At 39.4% G+C, this 17465-nt stretch overlaps 1 protein-coding gene across 1 annotated transcript in view; it reads left to right on the top strand.

The window, feature by feature from the left end:
* The first annotated feature begins 5698 nt into the window (after positions 1–5698).
* NCKIPSD (NCK interacting protein with SH3 domain) overlaps positions 5699–17465 on the top strand; it is a 124739-nt gene continuing 112972 nt past the window's right edge. The window contains exon 1 of the mRNA XM_060688316.2: positions 5699–6007. Within this exon, the coding sequence (XP_060544299.2) occupies positions 5837–6007 (171 nt within the window). The 5' untranslated portion in view covers positions 5699–5836. The remainder of the gene's footprint in view (positions 6008–17465) is intronic.

The raw sequence follows: 17465 nt of genomic DNA on the forward strand, positions 1-17465 counted from the left end.
TCTTCTCTACCTTGTAAATCCACACTTTTTACTTTTGTTCATATTTCCAGTCTAAATGTTATATAGTATATTTAACAATATATTTAACTTTTCTTTTGTTCAGAAGTAAAGACACACTCATCAAGTAAACCTTCAGGCTTGTCATTCCAAAGATCCCTAATAGCCTTAAGATATTTAAATAAGCAATTTTCAAAAGTGATTAGAAGCTAGGTTAACAAACCTAATGTAAGGTGCTGGCTGCAGTTGTGTACTTGATGATTCATCCCTTGATTCATCCTTTCGTTTCCTGGCTCTCTGACTCATTGTCCTGCAATCTCCTTGCAAGTACAGGTAGTCCTGGACTTATGACCACAACTGGAGCCCAACTTTCTGTTGCTAAGTGAGACATTTATTAAGTTAGTTTACTCCCCCCCCCATTTTATGACCTTTCTTGCCACAGTTGTTAAGTGACTCACTGCAGTTGTTAAATTAGTAACACGGTTGTTAAGTGAATCTGGCTTCCCCATTGAGTTTCTTATCAGAAGATCACAAAAGGTCCCCATGATCCCCAGGACACTGCAACTGTCATAAATATGAGTCAGTTGCCAAGCATCTGAATTTTGATCATGTGACCGTGCTGCAATGGTCAGGTGAAAACTTGTCATAAGTCACTTTTTTCAGTGCCATTCTAACTTTGAACAGTCACTAAATGAATTGTTATAAGTCAAGGACTATCTGTAGCATCTTTCTGGAGCATATGTTGGTGATCTCCTGACTTCTTCTTATCCAAAGAGATCCCAAAGAACTGGGCTATCCATGTGGCTTCAAGCATATACTTACTGCCCTAAATTACCCTTAACTGGTCTTTGTTTCAGTTCAGGTAGACTATATTACAGAGGTGGGTTTCAGCAGGTTCTGACCAGTTCTGGAGAACCGGTAGCGGAAATTTTAAATAGTTCGGAGAACCGGTAGTAAAAATTCTGACTGGCCCCACACCCATCTATTCTCTGCCTCCCAAGTCCCAGCTGATCAGGAGGAAATGGGGATTTTGCAGTAACCTTCCCCTGGAGTGGGGTGGGAATGGAGATTTTACAGTATCCTTCCCCTGCCACACCCACCAAGCCACGCCCACCAAGCCATGCCACATCCACCAAGCCACACCCACAGAATCGGTAGTAAAAATTTTTGAAACCTACCACTGCTATATTACCTACAGCCCATTTTTGTTTTATGAAAAAGTCACTGTAATTTTACAACTTATTCTCTACAGGAGTTCATGCCACAGTACTAGATATCCATTTCCAATTTTTTGTTTTAAGATGAAATAATACAACTTCTCCCCCTAAATTCCTGTTAAACCCAAAGCACAGAATGAAAAGTAAGCTGCTTTATGTAAAGGTATTTTACTGATATATAAAGTTCTATTTTATGTGTAAGGATCGCCCTCTGCTGATCATTAATGAAACCAGAGAACGACTTACGACAATTCAGGGTTTTTTTTTTCCCCTCTTTTGGTTATGAATCATTCTATATTGCTGAAATACTGGGAACATTGTGAAACCAAGTTTGAGTTGTGATATCTCATGAGCAAAACGTCACGTTAGTCATTTACAGTAACACCAAGTCATGTATTTCTTGCTAGAATAGTACATCTATTTGCTATACTGATGAAGCGCAGCAACAGAATGTGTCTTGTTTATACTACAGAAAAAGATAGAATAGAACATAGAATGAGTTGGAAGACATCTTGGAGGTCTTCTAGTCCTATTATCAATAGATAATTGATAATAATCAATAGATGATGAATCAATATTTCAATAATAATTATTAAATGATTGAGGGGATTAATCTCAATAATCTCTCATGGGTTTATTCTTATCCTTTAATAGCAGAGAACTAAAAATTGTGCCTCCAAAGACTTGACAAATTGTGATGGAACTTCAGTGATCGAAGAAGACCAATAGGCAGTTGATTAGTAGAGATTACTCAGCACTTTCCCAACCCAAGGCCAAAGGAAGAATGCAAGTGAGACTTGCATGAAGAAGGAAACTAGTCAGGGGTGGGTTCTAAAATTTTTTACTACCGGTTCTGCGGGCGTGGTTTATTTTGTGGGCGTGGCTTGATGGTCATGTGACAATTATTTAGGATTTAGCAGAGGTACTGGTCTACCAGGCTTTTAACTGCTTGCAGAGCTGTACCAGTCTACCCATTTATTTTTGCAGGCACCGGTCTACTACCAAACTGCCTTTTACCACTGTTCAGCTGTAGGGCGGCCCTTTGAAGCCCCACGGCAAGAGTTTAAACAGTTTTTCCTTATAGCCCATCAGCTGGGACTCGGGAGGCAGCAATAGATTGGGGGTGGGGCCAAATAAAAGTAAGAATAACGCGGGGGTGGGGAGACGGGGGGGCAGAACCAGTTCGGTGAAGTCATATCGTCACCGCTACCGGCTCCGTGGAACCGGGAGGAACCCACCACTGAAGCTAGTTTATATTGGGTTGGGAAAAGCGGACAGAATGATAACTACTATTTGTGAATAAATCTCATAGTGCTGTAGATATCTTTATTAATCTAATAGGGACAGCAATAATTATTGCTATTAACCCCTTATTCAGCAATTAGGACCAGATTGTTTTTAATTGTAACTCACCTTGCCTAAATTCAAAATTTTCTGAAAAGTTCTTCCCTAATATCCCAAGCAATGTCATGCTGCAAATGACATTGAGGAAAGTATATTTAAAATCTTTTGGCATTTTGTTGCATAAACATCTTGATTTATGTTTATGCAAACGAATAAAACAAAACAGAAAGAGAAGAAGAAGAATGGCATGTTTGTGTATGGGAAGTCACACCGGCTAAAAAAGCAACATGACTTTTAAAAAGTTGGGAACAAAATCCTTTCAATTAGGAACTGTGTCACTTTGACCTTCATTTTTGAGCTATTTTTGCTATGTCCTAATGCGTTATCTTAACTTTTAACTTATGCTATGTATTCTGTCATAGATTTATTTAAAATAGATGCTTCAAATCTTTTTGTTCTCTGTAAATTTATACACTGACATGTATTTTACTGCTCCCAAACTTTATTTTATTCCATTTGTTCCTTTTTCTTACCCCTTTATTTTTCCTATAGTTTTTCCTTATTACTGACATGTTAACACCTAAAAAAATAAATTAAAAGGAAATGCAGTATGATGGATCATGATTAACCAGGGTACCCTTTGTGCAGCTGTGAAGCAGACAGTTTTTCTCAAGAATAATAGAAAGAATAATTTTTGCTGTCACGTTCACATTATGGAATCTTCTCCCTACCAGAGATGAGGTTGGTCTCATCACCCCTGAGTTTATGAAGGTCTCTCAGGATAGCTCATGCAAGCATGCCTGGGAATCCCAGGGGACAAGTGACCCTGTGAGATGACTCATTATTCACATCCTTCTATCTATTATGTCTTGTTTAGTTCTGCTTTTATAGTTTTTAATGTTTCTTATTAATTTATAATGATAGTAGGTGACAATTGTTATGTATTTATTCTTTTATTGGTATATAGTCAAGGCTATAGTTTTCCCAGTTGCAATATATGGCTGTGAAAGTTGGACTATAAGAAAGGCTGAGTGCCAAAGAATTGAGGCCTTTGAACTATGGTGCTGGAGAAGACTCCTGCGAATCCCTTGGACTGCAAGGTGATCAAACAGGTCAGTCCTAGAGGAGATCAACCCTGACTGCTCTTTAGAAGGCCAGATCCTGAAGATGAAACTCAGATACTTTGGCCACCTAATGAGAAGGAAGGACTCACTGGAGAAGAGACTAATGCTGGGAAAGATTGAGGGCAAAAGAAGAAGGGGATGACAGAGAATGAGGTGGCTGGATGGAGTCACTGAAGCAGTCGGCGTGAGCTTAAATGGTTCTCAGGGGATGGTAGAGGACAGGAAGGCCTGGAGGAACGTTGTCCATGGAGTCACGATGGGTCAGACACAACTTCGCAACTACCAACAGCAAAATGCTGCCCAGTCACTTTCTGTGAGGTGGGTAGCCATGTAAATTTGATTAATAAATAAAAGAATATAAAGAACTTTTATATTTTTACAAAACTCAATGCCGGCACCTTATTCATGATAGAGGTGCCTGGAGGCTACTTCCTTTGTTATCATCTCTGTTCAGAGCATACATACATCCCCAGGCTGAACCCAAGCAAGATGGAAGTCTTGTTTGTACATTGGGACTCTGTATCAACACCAATATTATCTCTAAATAGGGAAGCACTATCTCCAAGAACAGGTTCACAATTGGGGATCCTTCTGGACTCACAGCTTCCACTCAAGAAGTAGGTGCAAATTGAGGCTTGAATGATCTTTGTGCAGCTTTGGCTGATGCTCCAATGGCAACCTTACTTGGGGCAAGAGGATCTGGCTACAATAACTCTCACCTCAATTAGAATTAGACTAGTGCAATCCATTGTACACGGGGCTGCCTTTAAAGACTACTTGGAAACTATAGTTTATCTAGAATGCAGCCGCCTCCTTGCTAATGATGGGAGTGTATTACCTGTGTTACAGGCCTTGCAGTGGCTACCGTGTAATTCCTGGATATGATTTAAAGTGCTGGTTTTGACCTATCAAGGAGAAATGCTTTCTGGGAGACAGAGGAACAGCTTCAATGAAGACCCTTGAACTTGCATGTACTTGAACTTGAATTTGTATACCCAATGCTGTTTTTTGACCTACTGTCACCATTATATGACTGATTATATGATCGAGGACAGTGTCAACTCTAAAGGGATAGGAATGTTTAAGAGACGTTGTTTCCTTTGTCATTTACAAGGTTTTGGATACAGTCCATCACCAAAGATTCCTAAAGCAAGCATTTGTGGTAAAAGTGGGGCGGGAGTGCCTTTTCTTAATCTATCATCAGTTTCAGAATTAAAAATAGAGTGCTTGGAAATAAATAGACAGAGGGAACAAAAAAAAAAAAAGATTCAGAGGAACAACTCACCAATGACAAAAAGGGTTTTATTTATAACCAAGACAAAGGTCAAGTAAGGAGCCACCGTCAGCTGATAGCATTGTATACATTTATGCAAGGGATACAATTTGAGGGGCTGCCACAGAGAAGGAGGGGGTCAAGCTATTTTCCAAAGCACCTGACGGCCAGACAGGAATAATGGAGGGAAACATGACCAAGGAGAGATTCAACCTAGAAATGAGGAGGAACTTTCTGACAGTGAGAACAATCAACCAATGGAACAGCTTGCCTTCGGAAGTGGTGGGGAGCTTCATCACTTGAGACTTTCAAGAAAAGATTGGGCTGCCATTTGTCAGAAATGGTGTAGGGTCTCCTGCTTGGGGGGGGGGTGGACTAGATGACCTAAAAGGTCCCTTCCAACTCTGTTAATCTGTATCCCCCCCTTGTGAATTGTACTTTGTACAATTGTAATTGGTACTGCCGCTTACACGCTCCTAGCTTTACATGCTCGAACCCAGAACCTTCCCTAAACTAAAGATCTCGCGAACCAAAGACAATTTGCACGCGTGGGGAATGCAGCCTGGCCAAACCCGAGTTGCATGCGGGATTTCCACGGGCCTCAGATTCGTTCCCGCCGGGACGGAAAGTTTCAACCGGCCGCGCTTCTTGCGAAACGGCGCCGCGGCAGATGGCGCCACAGCTCCGCTGTGGGGAAGGGGGCGAGGCTGCGTCCTGGCGCCACGGGAGGCTGACGCAGGCCCGGGATAGGGGCGGAGCGCTTAGAGCGGCGTTTACAGCAGGAGCCGCCGGCGCCGCCACTTGGTTGGAGGGGTCTCCGACCTGAGTTTTGCCGGCTAGTTTCTTCTTCGCCGGCCCGCCTCCGTCCCCTTTCCAGCGCCATGTACCGGGCCCTGTACGGCTTCCGGTCGGCCGAGCCTAACTCTCTGGCCTTCGCCGTTGGCGAGACCTTCCTGCTGCTGGAGCGGAGCAACCAGCACTGGTGGCTGGTGACCCGGGCGGGCTCCGGGGAGACGGGCTACGTGCCGGCCTCTTACCTGCAGCGCCTACAGGTCAGGCAGGGGGCAAAGGACGGGCGAGGGCAGCAGCGGGGTCGGTGGTCACCGGCGTGGCCGAGGACAGACTTGGAGGTTTCTGCTGCTTTTCTGGAGGTGGCAACGCGCGCCCCTCTGAGAAGCGCGGGGTTAAGTGCCCGCAGGTCCGAGGCCAAGGCTCGGTGCCCTGCTGGGACCTGCCTGAAGATCAGCCAGGCTGGAGGGGTTTGCTTCAGCCATGGGGGTTTTTTGTTTTTAATTTAAAAAAAAAAAATTCCTGTTCCGAGAGAACGGTTCTGTGTATGGAAAACGGAACTAAGCCTGGTCATCAATCATCATTGCACATTTCCTTATCCATGTAAGGTACAGCTAGGCAATGGCATAGGTAGGTTACTCTATTGGTGTGGCTGACACAGATGATGATCAGTGGGAAGGTCTTGTGGAACTTTTCACCAGAAATACAAGGAACGTAGGCACTTGCCCATCTTACAGGTGCATCTTCCGAAAGTCAGACATGCTAAGATAGAAAATTGTTCACCTCCATATGAAGCCACACAATGTGTGTGCACTGTTTGGAGGTGTTTTGAACAGGAACAGGCCTTTTTCAGGGGAGATAAATTACTTGTATTATTACCTATTGGCACTCTATGGAGGCTCAAGGAACAAGGAGGCGCAAAGGTGATTTTGAGAGGGAGAGAGAGAGACTGCTTTATATTCCATTTGGCTAGGATGGAAAATCTGCAATGATTCTTTGCTACTGGTGCTCTGACTGTTACAGATTTTCTGAAGTTGTATTATTGTTCTTGGGATGCACTTTTCCCATATATGTTTTCCTGGAACAATGAGCTTCTTTGTGGGTTAAGCAAATACTTTAAACAGTAACAAATATTTTGTAGAAGATGTTGCACAACCTTGTTTTGATAACTGCATTGGTATCCAAAAGAAGTAGAGGGAGATGGGAACATCTAGTCCTTTCTATAACTTTCATGAGAGGTAAAACTTGATGAAATTTTTGTGATAGTGCTGGGCATATAAGGAAAAAAAAGTGAATGTAATAGAGAACAGATTGATTTTGATTATGTGCTACCAAGTTATTTTCGACTCCTAGCGACTACACAAATAGATTTCCTCCACAATGATCTATCCCTAACCTGGTATTTCAGCTCTCCTAATTGTGCACCAATTGCTATTTTGAGTCCATCCATCTTCTTGCTCATCTTTCTTCTCTTTCCTTCTGCCTTACTCAGCTTTAGAGAGTCAGGTCTTTGCATAATATGTCCAAAATAGGATAATTCAAGCCTGATTATTTGTGCCTGCCTCAGGTGAGAATTCTGGATTGGTTTGTTCAATGATCCATTTGTTTGTTTTCTTTCCTGTCCATAGTATTCTCCAACACCATAGTTGACATGCGTCGACGTTCTTCCAATCCTTCATTTTTAAAGTCTAACTTTTGGGCTAGTAGAGTGTTGCAGGGAATACTGTGGCTTGCATGATTCTGATTTTTGTAGGTATAGATGCATCATTTGGCATTTGAATATCTCTTCCAAGGCCTTCATGGCTGCTGTTCCAAGTGCTAGTCTGTAGAGTATTTCTTGACTGCTTGTTCCTTTACTGTAGATGGTTGATCCTAAAAGGCAAAAGTTATCCACTACTTTGATATCTTCATTGTCAGTTCTAAGGCTGTGTTTTCTACCTATTGTCCTTCCTTTCATTATATTTAATTTAACCCCATATTTTTACTGTGTTCTTTGAATTTTAGAATATTGAATAAAGAAGGAGAAATCATGTAGTGGTGTCGAATTTCCTCACCACTCTGGAGTCAATTTTTTTTTGCCATGTTCCTACCACACTGTGGCTTTCTGAGCTGTACATAAGTTTCTCATGAGGACAATGAGATCTTTGGGATTCTAGTTTTTCTGAGCACTTTCCGCAGCTTGAAGTGATTGATATAATTAAAGGCTTTTCTATAATCAATGAAGCACACACTGGCTTCTTTTTGGTGTTCTTTGGCTTTCTCAGTTATCCAGCGTATATATCAGCAGTGTTCCTCTGCCTTTTCTAAAGCCAGCTTGTACATCTGGTATCTCTTTTTCCATGGAGGGCTCTAATCTGCAGTGGATGATCCTAAGAATTATTTTGCTGGCATGTGAAATTAAGGATATAGGTCTTACTCCAACATTTCACTGCACAAAGGGAGTCAAAGAGATATTAATTTTAATGTTATAAAGTTGAACTTACATATGGGTGAAACCAAACCAAATATTATTTATTTATGCCACTTACTACCAAAATGTCTTGGTGATCTACAAAAAAATGAAAGATGGCAGAACTTCTCATTTACTCCTGATATATTCAAAAATTTAAAGCTTGTAATGGTTTCCCATCACTAGTTTACAGCATATTATAACTCCACTGTAAATCTTACACAACTGTTTGCCATGAGGAGAATTCATGTAGCACACTGAAGCAGAAGGTATATTGTCACGGGTAAAATGGGGGCGGGGGCACATTGTGAGTTGTGCGGTAAGAGAAGGATCTATCTTGCAATTATTCTCAGATACTATCTTGATCGATAGCCCCCACAAAGGGAGAACTTGAATGTTGTCTTCATTACCTGATTATGTTTCTGTATGTACATGCCTACATATACATGTGTGTCCATGTGTACCAATAATTTGGCATTTGTCTGGGGAAGATTTTTGAAGCAGCCGTTTTGCATCTGTGGAAATAGTGCAACGTAATAAATGCATAGGAGAGACGCTTTGGCTGTAACAAGTCTATTTCTCCAATGTAAAATATAATAGAAAGAGGCTAATAACAGGCCTGCTCAACTGCTGATGAGGGGGCCAGTCGGCTAAGCATGAACAAATGTTGTAACAATAGTGGCAGTAATTATAGCCAAGTCAGACAAGTTTGCAATTATGGAAAGTGAAAGAACAGATTGCTTCAGCCCAAATAGGAATCAGAGTGATGAGTGATAACACCCCCTTTGCTAATGTGAGGGTGTATTTAGTAAAGGAAGTCCTAAGGAGAGCATAAACATGGAAATGAGCTTCTCCTTTGCGTCAGGCATCCTTTGGCCTAAAGTGTTTTGTCCTATTGCTGGAAATTGGATGCACTTCTTCTGGGTTTGAGGGGTCTTAATGGAACAGCACATAAAGAGCCTTTATGAAAGTGGTCCTTTCTCACAAACAAGTGGCAGTTTCAGTGTCAAGCTACAACCAGGACCAACTCTTCTCTCTGCTCTAGTGCTGATCCAGTTCACTGCCTCCCACATAGCAGATGTTTGAGAAAGGAAAATCATTCATGCATGGACAAACTACATGACGAGCATCACTGTCAGTTTAGCCTTAAGTTGTGTGTTGAATTTATATTTACCGACAAAGAAATAAAGGGAGACTTAAGTTATGTAAACAACTGTTCTTGCTTTGGCATTCATGTAAATGAATATGAATGAGAAGAGAAAGCAAGGTAAGATTGTGCATTATGCCCCCCAGTATTCTCTGATTTTTAAGAGTCCTAATTCAATAATTGTAGAGTATTAGTTTGAAAAACTGAAGAGCAAAGAGAGCTATCCACTGTCCTGCTGGTTAAATTGTACAATAGAGCATCTACATATTTTGCCTAGAAAGAAAATGTGACATACATATTTGCTTGTGTTCTGAAAGAAAAAATAGCCTTTGCCCCCAAGTCCCCCCTCCCCCCCCTTTTTGGGGGGTTATTCCTTGAGCCCTTCTAAATTTATTGCTGAGGCCAATATTAGTTTCCTGCAATTTTGAAGCTGGAATAATCAGAAAACTGATCCAAAGCAAGGACTGAGCAACTTAAATCAACTCAAAAGCCATACTTGGTGGGTAGCCCTTGGCCCATTTTGGTATTTCAGCAGTTTTAACCAGTATGAAGCTTTAAAAAATGGGTTTGCCCCTTAAAATCCTAAGCCCTTCACCAGTGCAAAAAACAAGAAATAAATCTAAAGTTTTGGTGAATATATACAGAACATCTCTTTCTGCCTAGAACTATACTAATCTGGAAATTTCTTAGTCTATACTTACTCCATTTTGAATGACAATTTATCCTAGAAATGAGCTTGTGTAGCTTTTCCTCAGAAAATTTATTCCTAAAAGTTGGCAATTTTCTTCACTCCATTATCTTCAAGTATTGAATTCTAGACTTCAGGTATATTCTTAGTATTTTCCCATCCCAATTTTAATACCATCTGCCATAGTTGACAGCTGTTGCATATGATGGAGGTACCATCTCCAAACCTATGCATATCTTTAGAGTTTATTTATATTTAAATAAATAATTTAAATATACTGGCTTTAATCACTTATTGACCATCTTGTAAAGTTGGACTTAGGTATCTCACCAACCTGCTTTCATTTAAATATTGTAAATAGTAATGCATCACATTTAAGAATTCTTTTGGTCTAAGCCATGCAATTAGATGTCTAGAAGGCAGCTATGACCACAGGAGGTTTAACTAGTCTTAGAATTACATCTTGCTTAATATAGTTCAGTCTGGTTATGATTCCACATATATTAGATATATAATTATTAAGCTACTGTATATTATCATGTCCAATTTAAAACTTCAATTGCCACAATATGCATCAGCTATTATTAGGTTCCCCTTTTAATGCTTTTAATTACACTGGATGTCATTAATTTTGGGGTGTAATTCAAGACATAGTGATAGTTCTAAAGATAATTCTAAATTTGTCTCGCTCTCTGTAAATTTGAGTGCTCCTCAAGATTTGCTGCTAACATTTCAAGGTTTTCAAAACAGTGATTGATGGAAATGTAGGCGAATACTTCTTTTGTCGTTATAATCTCAATATAAACATTCCTGTCCCCCAAACTTGATGTAAGGAGTTCAGAGATGGCCTTGATGAAAATATACGGCAACCATTAGAACACAGCTTGTCCTGGGAAAACAGAAAAACATGAGAAAGAAGCTCAACATTGTCTGACCTTGATTTTCTTTGCCATATGAGGAAGGAATGAGAAATTCTGTTAGACATTCAAGATTCGTTGATTATCGTCTATATTAATAGAATTCTGGTATTTCTAGTGGAGATTATTTCCTGGCCGGATCTACCTTAGGTTTATTTTAACTTTTAGGTTTCTATTTTCTCTACTGGCATCATGGTAGTTGCTTGAAGAATGTTCTCTTTCATTATACTTTCATTTCTGGTTTTTATTGGCTTTGTGTTACTTATTACATGCTTTCTTTTTTTCTCCACATTTACTTGTAATTATTGTTGCTTCTGCAGAGATGTGCAAAATGTTTTGAATGCAAAGCATTTGGGGTTAGAAATTTCCTGTTTCGAACTAAAAATCGCTGCTTTGACTTCATAGGAAGTGTCCTGATCCTGTGGTAATCTCAGAACACATTCCTTTTTTTTCACATTTGAAGTGGAGGCCTTTTGAATGTGGAGCTCTTCCAGAACAGATTGTGTGGTTTTACATTTCCGTAAAACAGGCAAAAACATGATAATTTTAAAATAGAAAAATAAATGAAATATGGACACTGAAAAAAAGGCCATTACTGTATATTGTATGTGCATGTTTAGAGCTCATTTATCATCAACTCAGAGAAACAAAAGATAAAGTTATGTAAGCATGGAATTTTGTATTGACACCAAATCTAGTCATACAGAGGTAAATTTAAAAATATATAGATTCTATACAGTGGTGGGGTTCAATTTTTTTTTACTACCGGTTCTGTGGGCGTGGCAGGGAAAGGATACTGTAAAATCTCCATTCCCACCCCACTCCAGGGGAAGGTTACTGCAAAATCCCCATTTCCTCCCGATCAGCTGGGACTTGGGAGGCAGAGAATAGATGGAGACGGCGTCAGTCAGAATTTTTACTACCGGTTCTCCGAACTACTCAAAATTTCCGCTACCAGTTCTCCAGAACTGGTCAAAATCTGCTGAAACCCACCTCTGATTCTATAGATTTAAGGCCCTTGTGAAAATTGCACAATTGGTGCTTCCTTATGGGAGAAGAGCATCTTAGATACTCCTGGAGACTTTTTAGAATTACTGTAAGTGATGATGAACACTTTTGTCACTGTATTTAATTGATAAAAAATAGAAAAATAATAGTCTTCTGGTGAGGAGAGTAATTTTAAAAAATTCTGCTTTACTATCCTTGACAGCATTTGTGCTAAACTCAACAAAGGAAGATTACCTATAACCGTGATGGTGAACCTATGGCACGGGTGCCACAGGTGGCACATGGAGCCATATCGGTGGACATGCGACCTCAGCTCCGGCATGCATGTGTGCGCTGGCCAGCTGATTTTCGGGCCTTCTGGGCCCACCAGAAGTCAGGAAACACACTGTTTCTGGCCTCCGGAGGGCCTCCGGGGGTGGTGGGGAAGGCAGTTTTTGCCCTCCCCAGGCTCCTAGAAAAGCTCTAGCCTACCAGGCCCACCGGGCTATCATGTGCCAAAAGCAGGGAGAGCACGGGGGGGGGGGCGGGAAGGCGGGGCGCATAGAATTATGGATGTGGGCACGTGTGTGTGTGACCCCACCACGCTCCCCCCACTTTTGGCACACAATGGCAAAAAGGTTAGCCATCACTGACCTATAATCAAAGAGTTGGTTGGAATTTATCCAATAACCATACAGAATAAGGATATTTTGATTCCTTTCCCCATACCCTTCCAGACTAAAGCTCCTCTCTTTGAAAATTTATTAAAAATCAAATGTTCTGGTTTTTTAAAAAGGTAATCTAATGATATAAGTTACAGTCAGTATAGGCAGAAATTATGGAACTTGAAGTTCAAAACATCTGGTAGGCCACAATTTAAAACTAAGCTTTTGCTTTTTGACCTTTATAAAGTTTTATCCTAACATGCTCTAGTTATTAGGAACTTATTTTGATGAGCATGACATCTGGTGAATAGTTTTATAATTTTAGACTTATTTGGCATATCATACATGGACTAGCAATATATGTTAACATTTCATCTAGATTGGTAAAACAATAAAATATGCATGTTAAAAAGATCTATGTTCAAATACCAGTGTCTAGGCAATCTAACCATTAAAGCACAACATCATTTATATATTTTTTAAAAAAACAGATACAGGACCTCAATTTACAGCTAGTCAGGACGTGATCGATAGTTGGACGTGGCACTCCGCAGTCACACTGAGAGGAGGATACTATGCCCCATTTATACAGAGAGTCACAGCAGATACCGTATGAGGTGCGAATCCTATTCAAAATTGTCCATTGCTGATGTGGTAGTTCAAAGCCTGGCACCGTTTTTGTGGGGTCATTTATATGTCTTCCTATGTCTGGGCATTCAGTAACCCGTTTGGCTTCCCATTGGGAATCGATGTTAAAGTTGTTGGGCAGACATGCAAGTGCCAGTGGGGGTTTCTTGGATTTAAGTCTTCCAGCTGATAAATGAGGAAGGTTGGCATGCACCAGTAGGAGTGAGTGGTTCATAATTTTTCTGTAATCTCATACTAGTGCGTCTTGCCTTCGTAAAGCTGGTGGTGCTATATGTCTCAGAACAGGAAGCCAGCTAGTTGGAGTGGTTTTAATACATACACTTATAATCCTCATGGTGTCGTTGAGTCTGGCGTCTAATTTACTAGTATGGCAGTATTCTGCTGCTGCAGGGTAGACCAACCCTAGTGCTGATGACCTGAGGGTTGCAGATGAAGCTTCCCATTTAGTTCCATAATTTCTGGAGTATGTTGTTTCTAGTATGTTGCCTTATTCTCTAGGTGTATCTTGTAAGAGAGAGTCCAGTCCAATGTTATTCTGGGGTACTTTAGATAGGATCATAGGGATCATAATTTTGGAAATAGTGCATAGGAAAAAGGATGTGCTAAGTAAACAGTTTCAAAGGCATCATTTATTTTTATGTTCCAAGTAAAAAAGAAAAGTGTATCTTAAAATTAGTCTAGATTTTGATGTAACATCATATTTGTTTTTAGCTTTCTTTTCCTATCAAGCTTGAATGCATTTCTTATCTATTTTCCTGCAGACAGATGACCTTCCAGAAGATTAGTCTCTAAACAGTTTTCTTTCTATTTTTTATTTTTTAAAATAAATTTGTTATTAAACAAATAAAACTAACACAAAGAAATAAAAAGCAAAAGCAATAAAGAAAAGCAAAAGTGCAAAAAGAAAGAATGGGAAAAAAATAGAAACTTCCAATTTCCTTTGTAGTTATCAGTACCTTTACAAAATTCTCTATTATACTATGATTACAAAAATCCCCCTTACATTTTTATTATCCCATTTTTTTCTAATCATAAAAACCACAAATCAGTGCACTTTTTCTGTTTTATGAAAAAAGCGTATAAGGATTTTCTAGCCAACTATTATTTCCCCCTAATCAGAGGTTAATTTCAATAGTTAGAAGGGTGGCATATAAACTTAATAAATAAATAAATATCTTCAATCACCATTCTGTTTCCAGATAGTGTTGAATCTTTCCACTTTTTTGCATGCAATGGTCTTGCCGCATTTGTCATTTATAAAAACAAAGTTCCGTGACTTTTTTTTAGTTGCTTGTCCATTAGACCCAAAAGAAAAGTCTCTGGTTTCAGTTGCACTTTAACCCTTTAAAATCTTTTGAATTAATGCATATATTGTATTCAAAATGTTTTGGCTTTTGCATGCCCACCAAAAATGATAAAATGTCCTTTCCTAGCAAAGATTCAAAGTACCTTTATACATTGTAGACAATTTCTCTGATGATAAGTACGCATGATACTTCATCTTATAAAATTTCTTTGAAGGCTACAACATAATGTAAATTTCAATCCTTTCAGCCACATATTTCCTCATTGGTCCTTTTGTATATGGGTAGCAAAATTTTTAGCCCATTTTATTATGCATTCTTTCAGTTCTTCTTCTGTCTCATATTTTAACAAAAGTTTGTACTTTTTAGCAATAATATGTTCATCATTATACATACTTCAAATTCAATCGTGTTTCTTTCAAAATCATGAAATATTTTATCCACGTTAGATCTTTCTGTTAATAAGAAAACTTTTAACCAGGATAACTTTCTGTTATCAAACCCTTTCTTGGTTTCATTTTACAATCACTTGAGAAAATTCTAGTATCTCTTGATAGACTATTTAGATTTACTTATTTCTCGTCTATAAAATGCTTCTTGTACTGAAAGCCATAAAGGTTGTGTTGTGGGTGGCAAACCCTGAGTTTATATTTGTTTCATGTTCTAAGAACAGCCTGTCTAACAATGATTTTTAGAGTCTACATTCATTTTAACTTTATCATACCATAGACATCTATACCATCCAAATCTCAAGTCATTAATGTCTATATCCAATAACCTCTTCTACTTCTTAACATTACTCATTCATCATCTAAACTATCCAACATGCAACAAAATATATTGGTAAATCCAATCCTCTTTATTTCTTCATATCTTCCCTTGCCATATACATTTAGATACATCCTTCTGCCATTGTTTAAATGGTACATCAGCTGTTAAAACAGGAATTATCTGAAACAAAAATAACATTCTGGGTAAAACATTCATCTTAATCACAGAAATTCTCCCCAGCAATGGCAATTATATTTCATCCCATCTTGACATATCTTTTTAAAACTTCATCCATAATGCTTTTCTTTGTGAATGAAATATCTAGTATTGTGTTTTAAAGGGAGAGCTCACATGGAAACTACCGTAATGCATTTTAGTTAGTAATTAGTTGTGCTTCTATGACTAGATCCCCTCTAATTTGAAGAAATTAATATACTGTAATTGATCTTCAGTATAGAAGGGAACCTAATGATGTGAAGTTCAAGCTCCAGAAATGCAATCATTCTGATTTATTTTATATTAACATATGGTTTAATCCTGTAGCAATTAACAAGAGCTAGTGGATGTACTTGGTTAATTTAGTCATGGCTATGTACCCTACCATCCAGAAAATATTTCAAAGAATATATTTCAATAAGTACTTTCAGTGCAATGTTAATCATCACATTCTTTGTTGTATGAAAATTGTCTTCAAGGACATGTGAAATTATCCATCTATTAACTTTAAATCAATACAGGATGCATTTATTAAAAAAAAAAACCTAACAGTTCTGAAATTTGTAATCAGCTGAAATTTGACATTGTTTTCTTGAATGGATGTTTGCATTCCCTTCAACTTTTAAAACTCCAGCTGCTGTAATGTTATGTTAATTATAGTAAATAAATATACTGCACATTAAGACAAGCCTCTTAAATGTGTTTTTGTTGGTGCATCAAGTTTGATTGTAGGGCCTGTTTTTGGAAAATGAAAAAGCCTGGGGACAGACAGTTGATATGTCAAAATCAAAATTATAATTTGGAAACAGCTGTGAATTGCAGAAGGGGAGTAGGCTAGAATTAAACTAACATCGCTGTTAGTACTGAAAAGGAGCACATTCTTCTGCCCACAGCCAGGAGTTCGACCCTAATGGGGCTCGGCATTGACTAAGCCTTCCATCCTTCCACAGTCAGTAAAATGAGATCCCAGATTATTGGAGGGAGGGGGGCAATATGCTGACATTGTAAACCACCCAGAGAGTACTATAAAGCACTATGGAGCAGTATACAAGTCTAAGTGCTATTGCTATTTTTCCATGAGCCTTCCCAGTCTGAAATGAAAGAGGTAGGGACAAAAAGTGTTCTTTTTTAGCACGAGGCAAGAGACTTCCTTTCACTTGGCTTTTAATTACCATATTTTTTGCACTATAAGACGCACTCCCTCCCCCCCAAAAAAGTGGGTGGAAATGTCTGTGCGTCTTATAGAATGAATATTGCAGTGGGGGGGGGGAATATGGCACTGGAGAACACTGGAACCTTTGCAGCCTCCTGGAATACCGCCGATCAGCTGTTCTAGGTGGCGGGGATCAATAGGTGGAGGCGAACAGATGGCACCGAATGGGCAATCCCCGCCACCTAGAACAGCTGATCGGTGGTATTCTGGGAGGCCGATCCAACCGCCAATCAGCTGCTCGATAGCGAATACTCCAGCGTTCCCCGGTGGAGGCAGCAGACACAGAGGAGGTAGGCTGTTTGCTGTTTGCTGCAAGGATGCTAGCCAAATGAATACTGGGTGGATGCTGGGAGGCAGAGGCAGATTTTTTCCCCCTTGTTTTCCTCCTCTAAAGCTAATGTGCGTCTTATAGTCCGGAGCATCTTAGAATGTGAAAAATGTGTTTATTCATATCTGCTTCTTAGGATTGTCTCTTGTCCTTATAATATTTTGGGTTTTTAATTTTGAACCATACTGAAATGATGTTTCTGAAGCCAGTGTCTGGCTTGATTTTGTTTATGGCAAAGAAGGAAGAAGAGGACTTTCTGACACTTAAGAAAATGGGTCAGTCAGTGGGCACATAGCAATAACATTTAGACTTATATACTGCTTTATAGTATTTTGCAGCACTCTCTTAAGTGGTTTACAGAGTCAGCATAACCTTGAGCCAGTAGGGA

Source organism: Pantherophis guttatus, chromosome 2 (genome assembly GCF_059756535.1).
Source record: "Pantherophis guttatus breed Tessera chromosome 2, ASM5975653v1, whole genome shotgun sequence".
Taxonomy (NCBI): Eukaryota; Metazoa; Chordata; class Lepidosauria; order Squamata; family Colubridae; genus Pantherophis; species Pantherophis guttatus.